At 43.4% G+C, this 18,319-nt stretch overlaps 1 protein-coding gene across 1 annotated transcript in view; it reads right to left on the bottom strand.

The window, feature by feature from the left end:
* Positions 1 to 353: 353 nt before the first annotated feature.
* The window catches only part of SYBU (syntabulin), a 42,406-nt gene continuing 24,440 nt past the window's right edge, over positions 354 to 18,319 (bottom strand). Inside the window, exons 3-7 of the mRNA XM_042839707.1 lie at positions 9,877 to 9,969; positions 7,178 to 7,280; positions 4,584 to 4,787; positions 3,426 to 3,575; positions 354 to 2,378 (exon numbers count right to left, since the gene is read on the bottom strand). Coding sequence (XP_042695641.1) covers positions 1,286 to 2,378; positions 3,426 to 3,575; positions 4,584 to 4,787; positions 7,178 to 7,280; positions 9,877 to 9,969 — 1,643 coding nt within the window. The 3' untranslated portion in view covers positions 354 to 1,285. The remainder of the gene's footprint in view (positions 2,379 to 3,425; positions 3,576 to 4,583; positions 4,788 to 7,177; positions 7,281 to 9,876; positions 9,970 to 18,319) is intronic.

Raw genomic sequence — 18,319 nt, 5'->3', positions numbered from 1 at the left:
ACTTCTTGAAGGGCTGAGATGAGAAGTTACAAGTTGGGATCGCACTGAGTTAATAATTAGGCCCCTTGCTTCTGTCAGTGTGGTGTGGGTGCGGCTGAGGGGGCAGCAGCTGCATTGCTGACCTAGCACAGCCCTCTGTGCAGTGCTTCCTCTTGGAGCTGGAAGCAGGTTTTTTTCAATCAAGCTCTCTCCAGGATGCTACGGCTTCCTTACGCCCTGATGCGGTGCCTCTCCTGCTCTGAATGTGCGATGTCTCAGCTGAAATGGAGTATTTTTTAGCAGCTTCGCTACAATGAAGCACTCACAGATTCTTAACATTTCTAACATGCTTTACTGAATTTGTGATTATAAAGGTAATTTACAATAAAGCAATTAAATAAACAATAAGTTAAAACACAACACATTCATAGATGGTATTTCACAGGGTTCAAATGACTATCAGGTTCCAATACATTAAGACTCCAAAACGACATTAAAATTCAAAGTGTATCCACGCCTATATTTATCGTCCTAACAGTTTCAAGACTCCCAACAACTGAACATTGTGGTTACAGTCCTTATACGCACGAGACTGGTGGAATGCTCAAGCAATTGCAGGATTTAGAAGAGCACTACACAAGACAGGCATGAAGGATGTGCTGGAAGCTGTCGGGAAATACAGTTTTTTTCTTTAAATTGGATTGATGCTTCAGACAACAAATGGCAAGCGCTAGCATGCTTTTTAGAGTACATGTGTGATACACTTAGTGGAAACGAGTCTCCATGTTACTTAACACTGTAGTTTCACAAATGTTTTGTTACTGTTGCCTACAGAAATATCCCACCTTTCCCTGGCCTTTTGTTCCCATATGCACCTCATGCTGCCTGTGAGGCAGAGCACAGAGTTTGTGCATTTGCTCAGTGAACTGGACAGGGAAAGGGAGATGAAGGCTCACTCAGCAAACAGCCACAAAGCTGTGCTAGCTCTCTGCTGTCCCCTATCCTCGTTACTGTGTGGATGTGCTGGTCTGAGAAAAGCACCAGCAGAGGCAGGGACCTGGTGACTGGGAGCAGGAGGACTACTATAGGCAGCAGTACTGGGCTGTGTCAGTTGAAAACATCCTGTGGAACTACAGGGTTCAATTTTCTTCATTTGGAAACAAGAATGTGTTTTTGAACCAATTTATAGTGCAAATCAAGTATTCAAGAGCAAAACAATGGACTCTGCCAGAATATACAATATCTTTTTGTATCTCTCATCCCCCACTCTCTACCTCAGCCCATTGCTGCCCAGTGACAGCGGAATTTAGGTTCTAATATTGAAGGGTGTACGACGCAATGAGTGCAGGGCCACCAGGCAGCACCCACGGAGCAACGCTCCAATATTGTAAATGGGATCTACTCCTCCTCTCTGAGTACTAAATACCCACATGACAGTGGGTACAATGGGGGCTGCTACAGCCAGGAGATCTACAAGGAGACTGCCACTCCAGTGCCTCTGCATTATTCCTGTCTCAGAGGCAGTATTTACATACCCAAACACTTCATCACGCATTTCCGTAAAATCAAGTTCTTTCATGCCATGATTTTCATCAACTCCATAATCCACCTTTCTGCATGGAGACTCCATAGGAGACAAAAGGATAGCAGAGTTTGGATCACTTGGAGTTAAGTCCACTACTATAGCAGAATCACTAAAGCTTCCAGAAGAAAAATCACCCAATTCCTTCAGTGAGGAAGGCGGGCTCAGAGGAGAGACGTCTTGAGATCCGAAGATGTTCTGAATGAGCCGCTCCACATTTAGGCTGTATGGCACCACGTCGGTCTGGACGGACTGTTCCACCATCACGATGTCGCTCCTCTCTTCCTTCCTAGAAGACCTCAGTTCTTCATCAGGAACGCTTTCAAGCATCTCTTGATCCACAGCAGAGATGAAGAAAGCTGGATCAGCCAACTCAGCACCTGCAGTGGTGAAAGTCTCTTGAAACAAATCGTTCCCATTAGCTACATCCTCATTTAGAAGCACCCCACTATCAACCTCCAAAGCTTGCTCCTCCGCGATGAGGGTGTCTGGCAGCTTGGCATACAGTGCCAGTGGCTTCCCTGGTGCGTCAGACACATCCTCATCCCGCAGAGAGCCGTTCTGAGCCATCTCCATGCTGTGCAGCAGAGATTCCAGTTTCTTGTTTTGAATGTTTATGTCTATGAAATATTTCTGAATGCCTTTGTCTTTCTCCGCCAAGTTGTTTTTCATGGTTTCAATAACCTGCTTGAGTTGTTTAATTTCCTTTTTCGCTTCCTTGAGGGCCAGCTGTGCCTCCACACGATGACACTCTTCTTCAATCCAGTCTTCCCTCATGCGTCCTAGCTGAGTTTTGAGCTCTTCTATTTCAGTCTCCCTGGAGAAAGAGAAAAATGTAATACTTCTCTGACTGGTCAGTTAGTGCCAGCTAGTGGAGAGGCTCCACAGCACTGGGATGGCTGCAGAGATGCTCCAGGGAGGAGGCACATTCCTCCAGACACCACCTGCTGCCACTCCCGAGAGCTGTAGGTGGCCTGCCAAGACTCACTGGTTGCTGACTGAGGACACTGACCTCCGCACACAGTCAGCAGACCTGTGGCAAGCTTGGGGGTCGTGCTACAACCCCTGACATCTTGAGGAGCAAGCGATGGTCTGTAGGTTAGATTCCATCAGCACAGAACCTGCACCTCTCCTACTGCCTTGCCCCACAGGAACTGAGAAATGGCCTCCTGGGAAGCACGTGCCATGCAGTGCCTGCGCCTGCGAGCAGCTCTGTGTGTACAGCCAGAGCTGACGCTGATGTGACGCGGCAGGAAAGCTGCACTCCTCAAAGATGCAGAGGTCGGGCTGTACCCCTCAGGACTGTGGGTTCCACAGGACTCAGCCTGCGAGGCCATTCAAATGCACTGTCACTTGTTCACATTGTATAATGCATTGTCACTTCTCAGCATCAATACAAAGAGCTCTTCAGAAAAATTCAATATAAGCAAGAAAAACACAAGTGGGCACACTGGTTTGTACAAGAGCTTTTCTTTCATTACAGAAGAAGGAGCACATTTTGAAGTCGTACTTCACTGACAGAGGTAGTATAGAAGACTAAAGTAATATGAATTTGCAGGGACAAAACTTTTATATATAAAAGGTCTTGATTCTAAATCAGGCTGATAAAAAAATCCCTTGAAAACATTTCATTAGGCAATTTCAAAGAAGGGAGAAGAGCCATGCTTATATATACGCTGCATGGTGCATGTTTACCGAGCAAACTATGAAACATGAAATACCTTAAAACAACCAAACTGATCACATTCTAAATTTATTAGTTGAAACTTTACAAGGTCAAGAAATCTGTAAAACATTCAGGATTCTCATCCCCAAAAGCTCCTGAATAAATCTTTGTAACTCCTCTTTCTGAAATGAAATGTACCTTTCCTTGAGCTTGCTCTGAGATTCCTTCAGCTTTGTTTTCAAATGCCGTACTGTGACTTCCTTCTGCTGCAGAGGAGTCAAATACTGCTCTGGATTTTGTGACTTAACACTGTGGTGATCAACACAAGTCAAATATCTCCCCGATCGCCTGGAAAGAAAAAAAGAAAAGCCATCACATAACATCACCCCTATGGTTCTTCACTCTTAGCTAAAAAAAAAAAAAAACACAACACTGACCGACACAAAGCTGAGTTTACACTTGATTCATCTGGGGCTTCTCAGTGTCAGCACAAGTGACTCATTCTGCCAAGTCAAGTACTTGAAGAAACTGCTGATATGTGGGCATCACAAAGCATTTACTATGTATTGTGATTGGCTGCAGCACAATGATATCGAGAGTTATTTAACTTTGAAATGTCCAGGCATCACCTCATCTAAACTGGGTGGAGCATTGAAGAGCAGACAGCCACACCACTGGCAATAGCACTCAGCTAAAGACATGGCCAAGTAAGCTACTGGAAAAACTGAGTTTAGATCCAAATGTGAGCTATGAAATTGAACAAACTGAAACCTCGATTCACCGTATCCAGGTTTAAGTGTGTATTTACTGTGCTAGAACTGTTCAGTAGTCTGACAGAGAAAGAGAGAGCAGTAGAATGGCAGCAATTCAGTCTCTGCAATACTGCTGCATCTTCTGGCAGGTATCTGTTTTCTTTCCTGCTCAGGAAACTGCACTCCTTGGGCAGGTGCCTAAAGTTAAACAGGATGAATTTCTGCCTGAGTGTATAACATTTTCTATTCTACCACACCCAACTCTCACCAAATTAAAAGGACCCTTCAGTGAAAGAACAAGTAAATCCACGTTAGAACTGGTGGCATGAAACCACATTAAAGAGATTGTCTTGGAGTGAAAACCAACCACAAGAGGCCTCTGACTGAGAGTAACCTCTAGTTCCACTGTGCTGAAATAATAAAGCTTTTACAGTGGTAGGAAAATACAGGCTGGAGCATCCTGCTGACTGTCAAACCATCCAGATGAAGAGTCACACCTACACTGAGAAGCAAGATGACTTGCTCAGCAATCTGGACAGCGTGTTCCAGTGCAGAGAAGGTAAGTCAGAGCACTGAACGCTGGGGCGATTAGATAAACACTTGCCTCATTATTGGGCTGGTGTCACTTCCTTTGTAGGAGCCTGAGTTACTGCTACTGGGAGAAGAAACCCCATAATTCTGATGGATGTTACCAGGATTCTGCTGACTTCTGCAGAGTGCTGACAAATGGTCCTTTTCACGGGAAGCAGGTGGGCTGGCTCCAGACTTGTAGGATGAGGATCCACTATTCCGACCATAAGGGCCGCGACTGGAAAGGAACCAAAATGGTTACATCATATTGGATTGTCCTTGTCACACAACGCATTGCGTGTCTTACTTTACAAAGCTGTCTATGAAATACCACTAAAACATATAAATGACTATGAGTGGCTCGGAAAAAAGGAAGAGCTCATCTCATCAGCCACTGCAGGTTCTTTTGATGACTGTGAGAATCTTGCTTGAACTATGTGATGTGGGAAATCTCTGGCATTTTCACATTTCTCAGTTTGCAGTAGTTTCCAGCGACTCCATCACATCAGTGTTCCCTGAACCTTTGACTCCATTAAGTAATTAGAAGACTGCAAACTTGACTAGTTCAAAAAGGACCACTTTTCAGCTTTCCTCTACCAGGCCTGAGGAGATGCCCGGTCTTGGAGGCTGGTGGAGAGTTGTAAGACTACTCTCATGATTCTCAGCAAGCAGCTTAAGGGATCACAGTGTGAAGGCAGATTTTTTTTGAGCCACTGTTCTTCTGTGCCTTTGGCAAACTGGATGTTTCAGCTGCCACTATCAGCTATTCATTTGCTCAGATATAGTTTGGACCCTACTGAGAGCAGGCTGAAATAGTATTAAAACTAGACAAAGAAAGCACAGTTTCTTCTTTCTTTCAGTTTCTGTCATACGTATTTACCTTTCTTTTCCCCATCTTTACTAAAAAAACTGCTACTCATGTGTGCTTTAATAAAATTTATATCTGCACTTTCCGGTAATTGCCAAAGAACTGAGGCACTGGAGCCAGCTTTTAGAGGTGCATTTCTCATTTGTTTAGTTGATTTAGTTTCCTACACTGCTACCTTCACCTTCACCCTCTACTGGAAGTTGTTCTTCTAAACTGCAGTGAAAGGCAGGTTTCAAAAATATGGAAAAAGGCAAACCAAGCCAGCAAAAAAGAAAGTTTGAACATAAAAATTAAAATACCACAGAATTATGAAGCAAAATCTCCTAAAATTGTCTGAATTGGTTTCCTCCTTTCTCTGAAAATGGAACAGTTTATAAGGAACAGATGGCTGACTGGCTTTGCTGCAGGCCTTCATCACAGCGCTGTGGTTTGGGTGAATTTATAATTATTTTACAATAACGTGAAGGACCGTGGTTTGTGACAACACTGAAATGTTTCACAGTGAGTTTATTCAAACAGTTAAAAAAGAACATGTTAGAGAGCAAACATCTCTTTCCACTTTGTACAGCACAGCATCAACTTCTGTGTAATAACACAGCAGTGCATTTGAAGGAGCACTATTACAGAGGACTTCTATCTGTTTAAATATGCCAGTATGGTCTAATTTAAAGTTATATTTAAATACACAATGATACATGAAATTCTACATGTTCTTACTGAAACTGAGGTCACTTCAGAGCTTCGTATTACACCCAGCAGGGTTCTTTTCCTCAGCCAGTAACTTGTTAGACTTAACCTACAGAGAACTTAACTACTGTTTCTTTTTCTAACCACCTCATGGTACAGATATGAAACTATTCTTTAAGCATCACTCTGTTGATCCCTGTATGCTGGGGCACACTGCAACCTCAGAGAAGTCCACATGACTTCAGCATATGGGTATCCTGCTGCTGGCCCCGGCCTGCCTGCCAGCTCCACTCCCGCGACTCCACAAAGGGCAGGAAACAAGTCCTGTCAATTTGAACTCTTTCCACCTACTCAAAAAAGTGCAGCAGCAGGGACGGCGTGGGCAGAGCACAATGCGCACTGACTGCTCCATCCAACACCCCAGTACTCACAAGCTGTCTCATTTGCCATTCACAGAGGATACAGAGAAAACTTACAGCAATCTTTCAACTAAAGGTTCATTCAGATGGATGACTACATATATTTTTTCAATTTGCATATTGCTTTCTTTTCATAAAGGCTGGATGAGAGTGCTTTGGAAAAGAGCATTAAAGACAATATTGTTGATTTCTTCCTCCAAAACAAGGTCAAGACCTAGAAAGTTACACGCTGAGCTGACAATTTATAGCAAACCATAGCAAAAAAACAAAGAGCTTGACCAGAAAGATTGAGGTTAAGAGCTAAAAATACAACGGTTAACTGATGTGCACCCAGTTACTTCCTCCTCTACTCCAGCCACTGTTTCTTCTGACTTTCCTACATGTATCTCCAGTGTTTGTTACGGATAAAAATTAGTATCAGTCAGCTGATCTGACATTTTGACAATTTTTGTTCTAACCAATACAATAATTTGTCTTTCTTCTATCTGAACTTTCTTCAGTTCTTATCAGTGTTAGTGCTGCCCAAGAGCACAGTACTACCCAGACTGTTTTAAAACTCACCATAGCGATACTGGATGCATGAACTGTGAGACCCTACACAGTAGTCCATCTCTGTACTAGCTACATTTGAAACATACAGGAAAATTTGCTTACTTGCGAGAAAAAGAAGATCTTTTACTTCCAGCAGCAGACATATGGACTTCAGGAGCTGAAATACTGCCTGTGCTGCTTGAAGAGCTAAAATCAGCTTCACTCCCTGGAAAGGAAAAGGGAAGAGTAAAGACACGGTGGAAATTGTAACTCAAAGACTGTTTTCAACTAACAATGAATCACAAGCATCCTTCCTTTGTCTATCTGTGTGAATTTTAGAAGTTGCATAAATTTTCAAATATCCCCAAGGACAAGCACTGGATACGCTCCAGACTTTCAGTATTTCTTCAGAACTGGCAAGTCAACAAAAAACTTTGGACACTGTTTCATTCTACAGAAGCCATTGTAGAATTAGGCTGTTATGGCAACTTGTTTCCTCACAGCTATCAGGATATGATGAGGCTGCTTACATGGCTTCTTCAAGAACACAGTGATTAAAAGCATACAATTGTAACCGGATTTCTATTACTTTAGACCATATGAAAATACCATTTGCTGTGAGGAAAGCAGCTTCTATTTTAGATTCTGAGCTGACTGATACACATGTATATGTATATAGGTATAAATACATATAGCCTTACAGAGTATGTATGTATGTATATGTATAAACATATGCAGGTTTTCATGTGGTACAGAAGCACAGTAGGGCAGTTCTAATGGCTTTAAAATAATCCAATAATATTGCATGGCTCTCAGCTGCTTCTTGGGTGTTAATCTATCTGATTACTGACTTTCTATGGATTACAGCTTGTATTTCCCAAGCCCTTTTATATACCAGAAAAGTGCCCTCATTTTTCTAAGGTCAGCAGTACTTAAAAGTATCAACAAAGTATTCTTATGGGGAAGAAAGCCCTAAAGTTAGGATTTATTTCAGTTTGTTACTCAGATGGCCATTGAAGTATGTTTCCACGAGGGGGAGATGCAGCTACAGTTGCTACAATCCCCATGTTGGTAAATAAAGTCCTCAGATCCTTAACAAAGCTCATAGGCACACCCTATGCTCCTGAGTACACTTAGAAGGGCACTGGCAGAGCATCTTCTCACAGAAACAGGATGAAACATTCTACAACCGTTCCTAATGGCCTTAGGACCCCGTTTTCAATTTAATTTAAATAGATTTAATTTCCCAGTTACACAGTCTGACTGGCAGGATTCACATGACTTGCGGCTCCAACCTGCACACCCAATCTCAAACATCAGCTGGCCAGCAAGGAAAGCGCTGCCCTTCCTGTGATGTGTCTTTGCCACACACTTGGATGCAGCAGGATTGAGCTGGTTTTATTGTTCTTCATCCAAGCTATAGATCGAGTTTATGTATCTGGTACCCACACAGAAGCAAAAGAGTGTCAGAAACTTGGGTACAACCCTCTGTCCAGTCTTCAGTATTTACTGGGGACTCATGCGAGGACCCTGAGTGCTGTGTTCAGTTTTAGGCCCTTTGCTACAAGAAAGACTCTGGGGCTCTGGAGCGTGTGCTGAGAAGGGCAATGAAGCTGTGAGGGGTCTGGAGCACAAGCCTTATGGGGAGAGAAGGAGGAAACCAGGATTGTTCAGCTGGGAGAAGAGGACATCAGGAGGGACCTCACTGCTCTCTACAATTGTCTGAAAAGAGGTTGTGGTGAGGTAGGACTCAGCCTTTTCTCCAATGAGAGGTAATGGCCTTAAGTTGTACCAGGGAGGTTCAGGTTGGATACATGGAATAATTTCTCTGAAAGAATATTGGCACAGGTGGTGGAGTCACCATCCCTGGAGACGTTCAAGAAGTGTGTAGATGTGGTATGCAGGGATGTGCTTTCGTGGGCATGGTGTGACGGGCTGATGACTGGACTTGTTCATCTTAGAGGTCTTTTTCAATCGTGATGATTCTGTGATTCCATGACAGGGCAGAAGACCACTTCAGAGCAATCACCAGAGGGACAAACATTTCAGTGTCCTGGCTGCTTTCATATGGAAGACCTCTAATTACAGAGGCATTCAAGGCACATGTACTGTTTTTGCTGTTTAATGCTCTGCAGCATAACACCATAAAGGTCACGTGCAGGGACAGCACTCAGCAGAGAGCAGCCTGCATTGGGGCAGCTGCACTGTGGCCCAGCAAGCACCATGCCTGGGAGCAGGCAGGTTGGAAGCAGCAGGCAGGGAGGCTCAGGGGGCCTGGACAGAGGAGGTGACTGTCCCTCTGTACTCCTAAAACTGGTGGACCTGTAAATCTTACAGATGGCTGCAAACTTCCCTTTGTTTCTCTGTGCTGCTTGATCAGCCCAGCCCATTCCAGAGAAACTTCAAAGCACAGAAAAGCACAGCCCAGAATGCCATCACAGGGACCCAGCTTTATAGCCTCTAACAAACCCATGCCCAGCTCAGCATCCCTGATAAGCAGACCTGGGCTGCCCCAAGTTGCTATGGCCTGGAGCAAATTGAAACCATATGCAAAGACAGGGAAGGGCGGGGAGGCAGAGCACAACCCTGCTTTGTTCCACAGAGTATTTATATCGTGTCTACAAACACAGGTGGCAGTAACCCTCTCCTTAGGGATGTAAAATGAGTACTGGACATAATGGCCAAAGCTGCAGCAGCTTTCCTGATAGACAAAGCACTCCCATCTAAGAGATTACAGCACATACAGCACTGTCTTGCTACCACACAAATCTGCTTTTGCCAACCAGACCCAAACAGGTAAACCCCTTGCATGGATTCCATACCTCTGCTGTCTGGCCTCCCAGACATTGGTGCCCCCGCCGACTCCAGCAGCTCCCAAAGCCCAGCACAGACAGTGTGAGCCCTGCAGGGCTCATCTATGATTAAGCAACAAGCACCATAATCAGATCTTGCTATTGAAAGCATCTCAAGGAAGCAAGGTTTAATAATAGTCTCTCCCTGACCCGCTTGGCTGGCAGCGCAGTGCTGGGGAGGGCTGCCAAGCCAGGTACTGCAGATAGGATTTAGCAGAGCCTGGAAATGCAGCCGCTGAGGTTTCTGAAAGATTGAAATGAATTTGAAACCAGGAACTGTTCTGCAAAGCAAGAATTAACCTCTGTGGCCCTGGTTCTGATAACAGCTCTTAGGGCTGAGACTAATTGTGCTCAAAATTGGGCATATGTATATTCACGAGATTTTCCAGAACATTTTTATAAACTAAAGTGGTCACTGTCAGTAATGTTTCCAAGTGTGTTAGTTATGTTCAAGCCAGCTTTGCATGTAACAGAGATTGACAGTAATGTTACTAGGAGACCTAAAAATATTTTCTTCTACTTGGTAGACACTGCTACATAAAATAACAAGCATTTGCCCATAAATTGCAATATATTATTCTGGGTTAAGTAAAGCATTACTTCCATTTTACAAATGTTCATAACAAAGAGAAGCTCCCCCTCTACCAGCAACGCAGGCAGGGCCAGAGCACAGCCTCTCGTCCCTCCTACAGCCATCTACCATCTACCACAGCAACAGGACCTCGGGAAGCCTGCTGGCTGCTCTGTGACTGTGACGATGTCACTGCAAAAGCTCACGAATGTAAGCAGAGAACAACCAACCCCCAGAAACAGCATTAACCATGAAAGCAGCTGACATTTCTCAAAACCAGTCTTTTGTCCTAACTGGCTACCCAGGATAGGTATGTGAGGAGCAGGAATGAAATGGTGCAGCACCCAGCACAGCACCGCTCCACGGGCAGTGGCTCTGACCCAACTGTGTGCTGCCTCCAGTTTTTCCTATATGTGCACTGCAGCCATCACATCTACATTTTGGCATGTAGAAATTCACACCATTAACCCTGCTCTATTTACTGCCTCAGCCAGGACAACCATACAGCAAAGTGATCATTCAGAGTACTTACAGGCTCTGATTATATATATTATATATATAATGGATTATATATTATACTGTACAGATACATTATATTGGGCAGGTTATTTTGTATATAGGCTCCAGCAGGACAGTACGCTGTACTGAAATATCACATCATGCATGTGTACATGTGTATCATAAAACCACAGAATCATAGAACCACAGAATCATAGAATGGCCTGGGTTGAAAAAGACCACAGTGATCATTGAGTTTAACCTCCTTCCATGTGCAGGGCCACCAACCACCAGACCAGGCTGCCCAGAGCCACATCCAGCCTGGCCTTGAATGCCTCCAGGGATGGGGCATCCACAACCTCCTTGGGCAACCTGTTCCAGTGTGTCACAACCCTCTGTGTACAAAATTTCCTCCTAATATCTAACTGAAATCTCCCCTGTTTCGGTTTAAAATCATTCCCCCTTGTCCTGTCACTATCAAGATTGAGAGGTACCACTTTCTTTCATTACCAGAGGATCTGAATTTTGACAAAGAAACATGGACATGTTGAGCTGGACTGTCTGGCTGTGATAAGAAAACCCAAATTGAAATGCAAAAGTTGAATATTAAAGGAATCATTGGATAGGCAATTCCACTTAAATACAAGCATGTGCATGTTCAGTTCATCAGGTTCACCATGTACATTTCTTACACAGAAACACAGCAGGCCCACATGCATGCCTGGACTATGGCATTCTAGCCTGCTACTTCACATCACTGCAGATGGTCAAAGACCTTGCTGTACAGTCCTCTGGCCTCTGTATTAACATTTTACTTGTGCTTCAGGATTAATCTTTATCTTCCCTTAGAAGTACAGCTGAAACTTTACTGTGTGCATTTTAAAGTTCAGTGAGATTAAAAAGCAGAAGAAAGGAAAATGCTGAAATAATATTTGTGACAGGAACATTGATACCTGATGAGTAGAAATAGCTTCTCAAAACTCAGGATAACTATGCTTTTTGTGTGTGTGTCTTTGATTTAGAAATTCACTATTGTTTCACAGTCAATATACAGAAAATACAGAATTTATTTATTTGTGACTCCACTAACATGGTCTCTTCATACGGACCAGTCCCTGTGCTTGCACATCGTCACACAGTGAAGTAGAACTGTAAACAGTCCTGAAAGACAGTGTGTCCTCAAAACATAAAGAACTTAAATTTGCTGAGCCTCCCTGTCCTTAAGAATATCCTGTTAAATGGCAATAGGACCAAAATATGTGTACAAATTCACCAGCAGCAAATAAATAGATGGAATGCTGTCTCTGCAAACAACTTGGTTTGCAGACTCCAGGGGAGAGATAGAGCCTGAGTGCAAGAACTCCTGCAGAGCCATTGGTAGCAGCTGGAAAAGCAGATGGCCTTCTGTCATAATGCTTCTTTTAAAAGTTCTAGGACATTTGGTTTCCTTTATCTTGAAACCTTTAGCAAAGCTACATCTCTATTTCTAACCTCTAACAACATAAACAATATCTCCCCAGGAAATGGTGATGCTGTGTCCTTTCTGTTTAACATGGGGGAGTTCCTGTAAGGCTGTCCTCACACACCACAGGTAATCTGGGGAAGAACACTCCAGTATTCACTGAGAAGAGGAAGCAAAAAAAGCTTGAAAGAAGTTATGAAGTCTCACTTTAGTGTTTCAGGCTTTTCTTCAGTAGCATCCTTAAACAAGACTTGTCTCAGGGACAATGCAGTGGGCATCAGGCTTGATCTGCAGCATTAGGCCAATAATCGACTGTGGGTTTTGTTTCCAGCCCTTGATCTTTGTCTCACTGCCTATCTGACATTTACTTCAGAAGAGACTTTTATCTCAGGCACACGATTCTATTTTACATCACAGTGCGATGAGGTAAGAGCAGATACAATGCTGTGAGCTAGGAACAGAAACAAGGGACTCCGTCCATGCTGACTGCTTCTGGGCAGACACAAGCTGTCCAGCTTCCTCTCCTTCTGCCCATGTCTTACACCCTTCCCTAGCACTTAGGCTGAAGTAAATGAAGACTGCCAGAAGTCTGCAGTGTCAGAATCTCTGAGGAGAAGTGAGACTCTGAACTCCTCTAACCTATGGAAGGTGCTGTATTCCAACCTTTCCCTTGAGCTTCAGCTGCTCAAGGAAAATGCTTTTGGGTAACCTCTGAGTTATGGTACTAAATATGGCTGTAACACCAGGGCTGGTCATGTTTTAAAGGAATGAAATGTCTGAACAGATATGAGGTAGTCCAGCAAGCAGCACATGAGTGAAATCAGGACCAGAGGGCTCTATACGGAGGACAGGCCCTCCTCTGGCATTTCCTATGGCCTGCAGGAGGTGTTCCTTGCCCGCTCACTGCTGTGAGCCCTGGATTTTAGTGCCTCCCTAACCCCTCTGTGTGCACTCCAGTCATCAAGCTCAGAGCTGTGAGCTGCATGCTCAGAACCAGACGGGCACAGCAACGCGTGGCATCATCAATCCTAAGGAAAAAGCAGGTCTCCTCTCCCCTGTCCCCCTGCAGCCCGAAGAGATGTGCAGCAGAATGCTCACTGTGAGCTGTAAATCATTCAGACCTCCTGGGTGAGGAGAGTCCAGCTCAGCTCCAGCTAGAAGACTTCAGGGAAACACAGATCTCTGTTTGGATCTAAACTTGATTTTATAAATGACCCCTTCCACTCAGACTGCTGCTTGCGTGATCTAAACTAATTATTCATCTTGATTTTTGCTCATCCTGCTGACTTAATCTTTTGACTTCAGAGGAAGATTTGTTATCAAATAATATAATCAAAATTTATCTCATTATGTAGTTTTCTGATCTCATCTAAATACAGTAGTTTTGATAATAATCTGAACTATATTAATGCAAATTATAAGCACTGCAGATCTCAAAATGAATACAGAATGTGACTTGCAGATGCTGTGAAACCATCATCAATCAAGCTCTTCTCCAAGAACACAGTCACTACAAACTAATTACTGATACTGGCAGAGAGCCATCATGTGTATTTTGTGTATCACTGCAATCAAAGCTTGTGTATTCCTTAATGGTTGGTTTTAACTCACAGATTTGTAGAGCAGCTACAACAGAATGCTGGAACTGATAAAAAGCACTTCAAGTAGTTTTTTTTCTGCTTTTTTTTTCTGCTTAAGCAGACCTTCCGTACAGAAATCTGCCTGACCTAATTACTTTCTGTGCTGCTATATGCACTTTGAGCTGTTCTGACAGTACCTTAAAAATGGCTCCCATACATTTTTTCTCAGCCTGAAATGTCCCCTGTCAGGGGAACATGTTCACGGAGCAGAAGGGAATGGTTTGTGGAGCCTACCTTCCTCTCACACAAACAGGCCCTTGAGATCAGAGCCTCAGGGATGCCACTTTCAGTAGCTTTCACACTGCTTTCACTAGCTACACTGAGACTGGGTGTTTGAAAAATATACTGATAGCAATGTAATGTGGTACTCAGCTTGCATTTGACAGTTTTATAGATGTGTGTGTGAAGGCACCTATATACAAGTATCTTTTACAAGCCTGTACTGTCATCTCAGGAAATCTTTTGTTTTATACCTGGCAGTGCTATTTGCTCTGTTTCAAAGGAAGTAGACAGACTGGTCAGATGTATTTTTAGGAGCTGGAAAATGTCATCTTTGGCAGGGATGACTTAGCAGTACACAGAAAGGGAGTGAACTCCATCACAGACTGGGAAAACATCCCAGCCCTCCTGTCACGCTGTGGCAGAAGTATAAGAAAGGGCTTTCAGAGGGCCTTTCCACACATCTTCTAAATCTGGTTCCAACAGGCAAGGAAGAGAGAAGCTGCTGGGTCTACAGCAATTAACTGTACAGGCACGTGTCCACAGGAAACATGCAAATACATGGGCTCATGTGCTACACCCGATTCAGCTGAAAGCTTTTGCACAGTCACCCTCAGTGTCAGGCATATGGTTTTCGTTCTAATGTAAACAAAACATTTTAAACCAGTTTGACATGTTTTCAGCAGGGAAGAGACAAACGCTGGAATGAGAAACATATCTTGGGAGGTAACAAACCTAAACAACTCTGCAGTCCCAAAGATACAAAGCAAAATTCATCAAACAATAATCAAATGTTTACCAAAACATGCACATTGAAATGATTGCAAAAATAAATTGAGTTCAAATGTCATTCACTGCAAAGAGCAGTAAAACCCTACCCCATGTATTGATTGGTTGCCTAAACAATCATTTTTATACTAATAAAGCTGAGTTAGTTCTGCAGGCAATACATCTCCAATCATGACTGCTGTTGTGGCATTTTTTTCCCCAGCAGCGCTCACCACTGAGTAGTACTAATTACAGACATGAAGCAGGTGCTTTTGAGCTTATTAGTCCTTCAGTGTTTGTCTCCACACTGTACTCTTCTAGTTCCACCAAAGAGTTACAGCCTGATGAGTTCCCAGATTCAGAAAGCTAACAGCTTAGAATTACTTGAAGAATATTGGAAGTGAGGAACAGGAAACTTAAAATGAAATGCTTCAATGTGTAAGAAAGATAAGGCTCATAAAAGTAAAAAAAAAAAAAAAAAAAAAAGAAGCAATATCTGCAGAATTTTCATTTCCATTAAATACTTGTTACACAATGGAACCATAAAGTAATTTTTTTTTTTTTAGGTTCCATTAAGGTTGACACATTTCAAAGTCCTCGGGAAAGCAATCTTGCAGCAAGTGGAGACCAGACTGATGAAAGGGCACCAGATTCCCAGCTCCAGCAGGGGATTTTTCAGAACGGCCTTGTTTCTATCTGCCACCTACCCTGGAAATATCTCCTGCCAGTGAATCTGTTCCAGCCATCAAAGCCTCTTAGATCTGCTTTCCAGGTATGCCTAGAAGTGGGTCAGCTGCAAAAGCACTCAACAGCTCAATACCTGGCTTAGGAATACCATGGTTCCCTGTGTCTGGGATGAGTGTTTCACAGTACACCAAACACACCAGGGTTCCTGTGAAAGTGATCCTAGGAAAGCTCACTTCTGCTGTTTACTTCAGTGGGCAAAGGACTCAACTGGGATCTGCAGAGCCAGACTCAGCTTTGAACTTGGTTGTACCTTTCCCCACTCCATCACTAGAGGCACACACAGCATCCAGCAGACCTGGATGGAGATGTAATGTCCAGCCCTATTTATGACATCTGTCTTCAATACCCCTTGCTACATCAGCAAATTCAAATGGGTCTTCACCTCCCCGGTTCAGTCTCCAGAAGGAGAACCAACTCAATTCATGCATGAATGTGCACCATTTCCATCAAAGCCTTCCGCAGGACATCACAGATATGTTACACACCTGGAACAGATGTGAGAAAATTAAATTCTACAACCTAAAGTTTTGGGGAAGGATGGGTAACCTCTATTCACTCTCCCAGCTATGCTGGTTTTTATTTTTCTTTTTGTTCTGGTAAATTCTTTTTGAATAGGGACCGGATATACATTTCTTCTTTCTCCTAGGCTCTTCTTCAGCTCAGTATAATAACTTGAACGAGAACAAAAACACAATGAAGACATCTGAAACACGACTTCACCAGGATTTGCTTAAACAGGCCAAGTTTAAGCAAACACCACTGCTATCTGCAAAGACTTGTTTACCTGCTTCTGGATGAGTTTCCACCTCTGAGCCCTGTAACCACCAGCTAATCTGATGTCTTTATACCAAAGTGAAACCATGCAAGTGAGATTTGCAGGACTAAAACAAAGACGTTCCCTTAACTCTCCATGCCTACTTATAAATACAGATATATAAACATAAGGAATATATAGACATGTTCACTCAACACCACTCAGAAAGTATTAAAAGCAGTCACCAGGATGCAAACAGAAATGTTTAAGGGAGTAATGCAATTACCAAAACACAAAGTTCAGAGAACACTGAAACTACTTACGATTTGATTTCAAACATGGCCAAATGAGGCAAATCAGAATTTCCCATTTTTTGTTAGAAATGATGCTTTAAATTTGAAAATGGTCACATTTCTTTCTTCTTTTAAAGCAAGTTAAAATCATTAAAATATTTCCCAAACATTCTAGACATTCGGATTGAATATCATCTTTGTTCATTCAGAAGCAAAGGTTTTGTTTAATGTTCTGACAGGGCAGCAAACCCCAGAAAGACAGAAACCTTAGAGTTGGAAGGGATTCTTAAAGATCACCTAGTTGAACTCCCTGCAATGAACATTTGGAGAGAAGGATATTATGAGGTATAATGTCAAAACCCTTACTGAAGTCAGGACAGATTACATCAGCGGCTCATCCCCTGTCCACTGATACAGCTACATTATCATAAAAAGCAACAAGGTTGGTTGGGCAGTGTCCTTGCTGAAACCATGCTGATTATCCCATATAGCATCCCTCTCTTCCATAGATCTTAGCATAGTTTCCATGATGATCTGCTCCATGATCTCCCTGGCACAGAGGTGAGGCAGACAGGTCAGTAGTTCCTTCCTTTCTACCCTTCTTAAAAATTGGAGCTATATTGCCTTTTTCCAGTAATTAGGAACTTCACCTGACTGCCATGACTTTTCAAATATCAAGAGTGGCTTGGCAACTACGTCAGCCAATTCCCTCAGGTCTCTGGGATGCATCTCTTTGGGACCTATAGTCTAATATATGTTCAGGATCCTCAGGTGGTTGTAAACCTGATCTTCGCTTACAGTAGGAGGAGCATCACTCCCTCCATTCCCACCTTCTGAACCGTCCGCTTGAGGGCTGTGTGTAGAGCAGTTGCTAGTGAAGACTGAGGCAAAAAAGTTACTGAGTACCTTAGCCTTGTCCTTGTTACTAGCCTACAGGGGTACACCCTCCTGGATTTTGCTCTTCTGAGTTATGAACCTGTAGAAGCCCTTCTTATCCTCCTTTGCACCTCTTGTCAAGTCCAGTTCCGACTGGGCCTTGGCCTTACCGACCCCATCCCTACACAACTGCGCAGCATCTCGGCACTCCTCCCAGGCTACCCGTCCCTGCTTCTACTGCCTGTGCATTTTCTTCTTGTTCTCTGGTTTGACCAGCAGGTCCTGGTTCAGCCGTGCCAATCTCTTGCTTTCATTTCCTGACTTCCTACATGGAGAGCTCTTGTGCCCTAAGGAAAGCTTCCTTAATTACTGGCCATCTCTGCTCCGCTCCCTTGTCCTTGGAGACAGACTCCCAAGGAGTTTCGTTGATTAACTCCCTGTAGAGTTAGAAGTTCTCTTTCCTAAAATTAAGCTTACTGATTTTACTCTCTGCCTGTCTGATACTCCTCAAGAGCATGAACTCCACTGTCACTACAGCCCAGGCAGCCTCTAGTCCTGATGTCACCAACCAATTTCCTCTGAATT

The sequence above is a fragment of the Centrocercus urophasianus genome, unplaced genomic scaffold (assembly GCF_019232065.1).
Source record: "Centrocercus urophasianus isolate 14NV4802_14NV808 unplaced genomic scaffold, USGS_Curo_1.0 seq_11, whole genome shotgun sequence".
NCBI lineage: Eukaryota > Metazoa > Chordata > Aves > Galliformes > Phasianidae > Centrocercus > Centrocercus urophasianus.
Note: the sequence above shows the minus strand (reverse complement) of the source record. Positions and strands in the feature narration are given on the sequence as shown.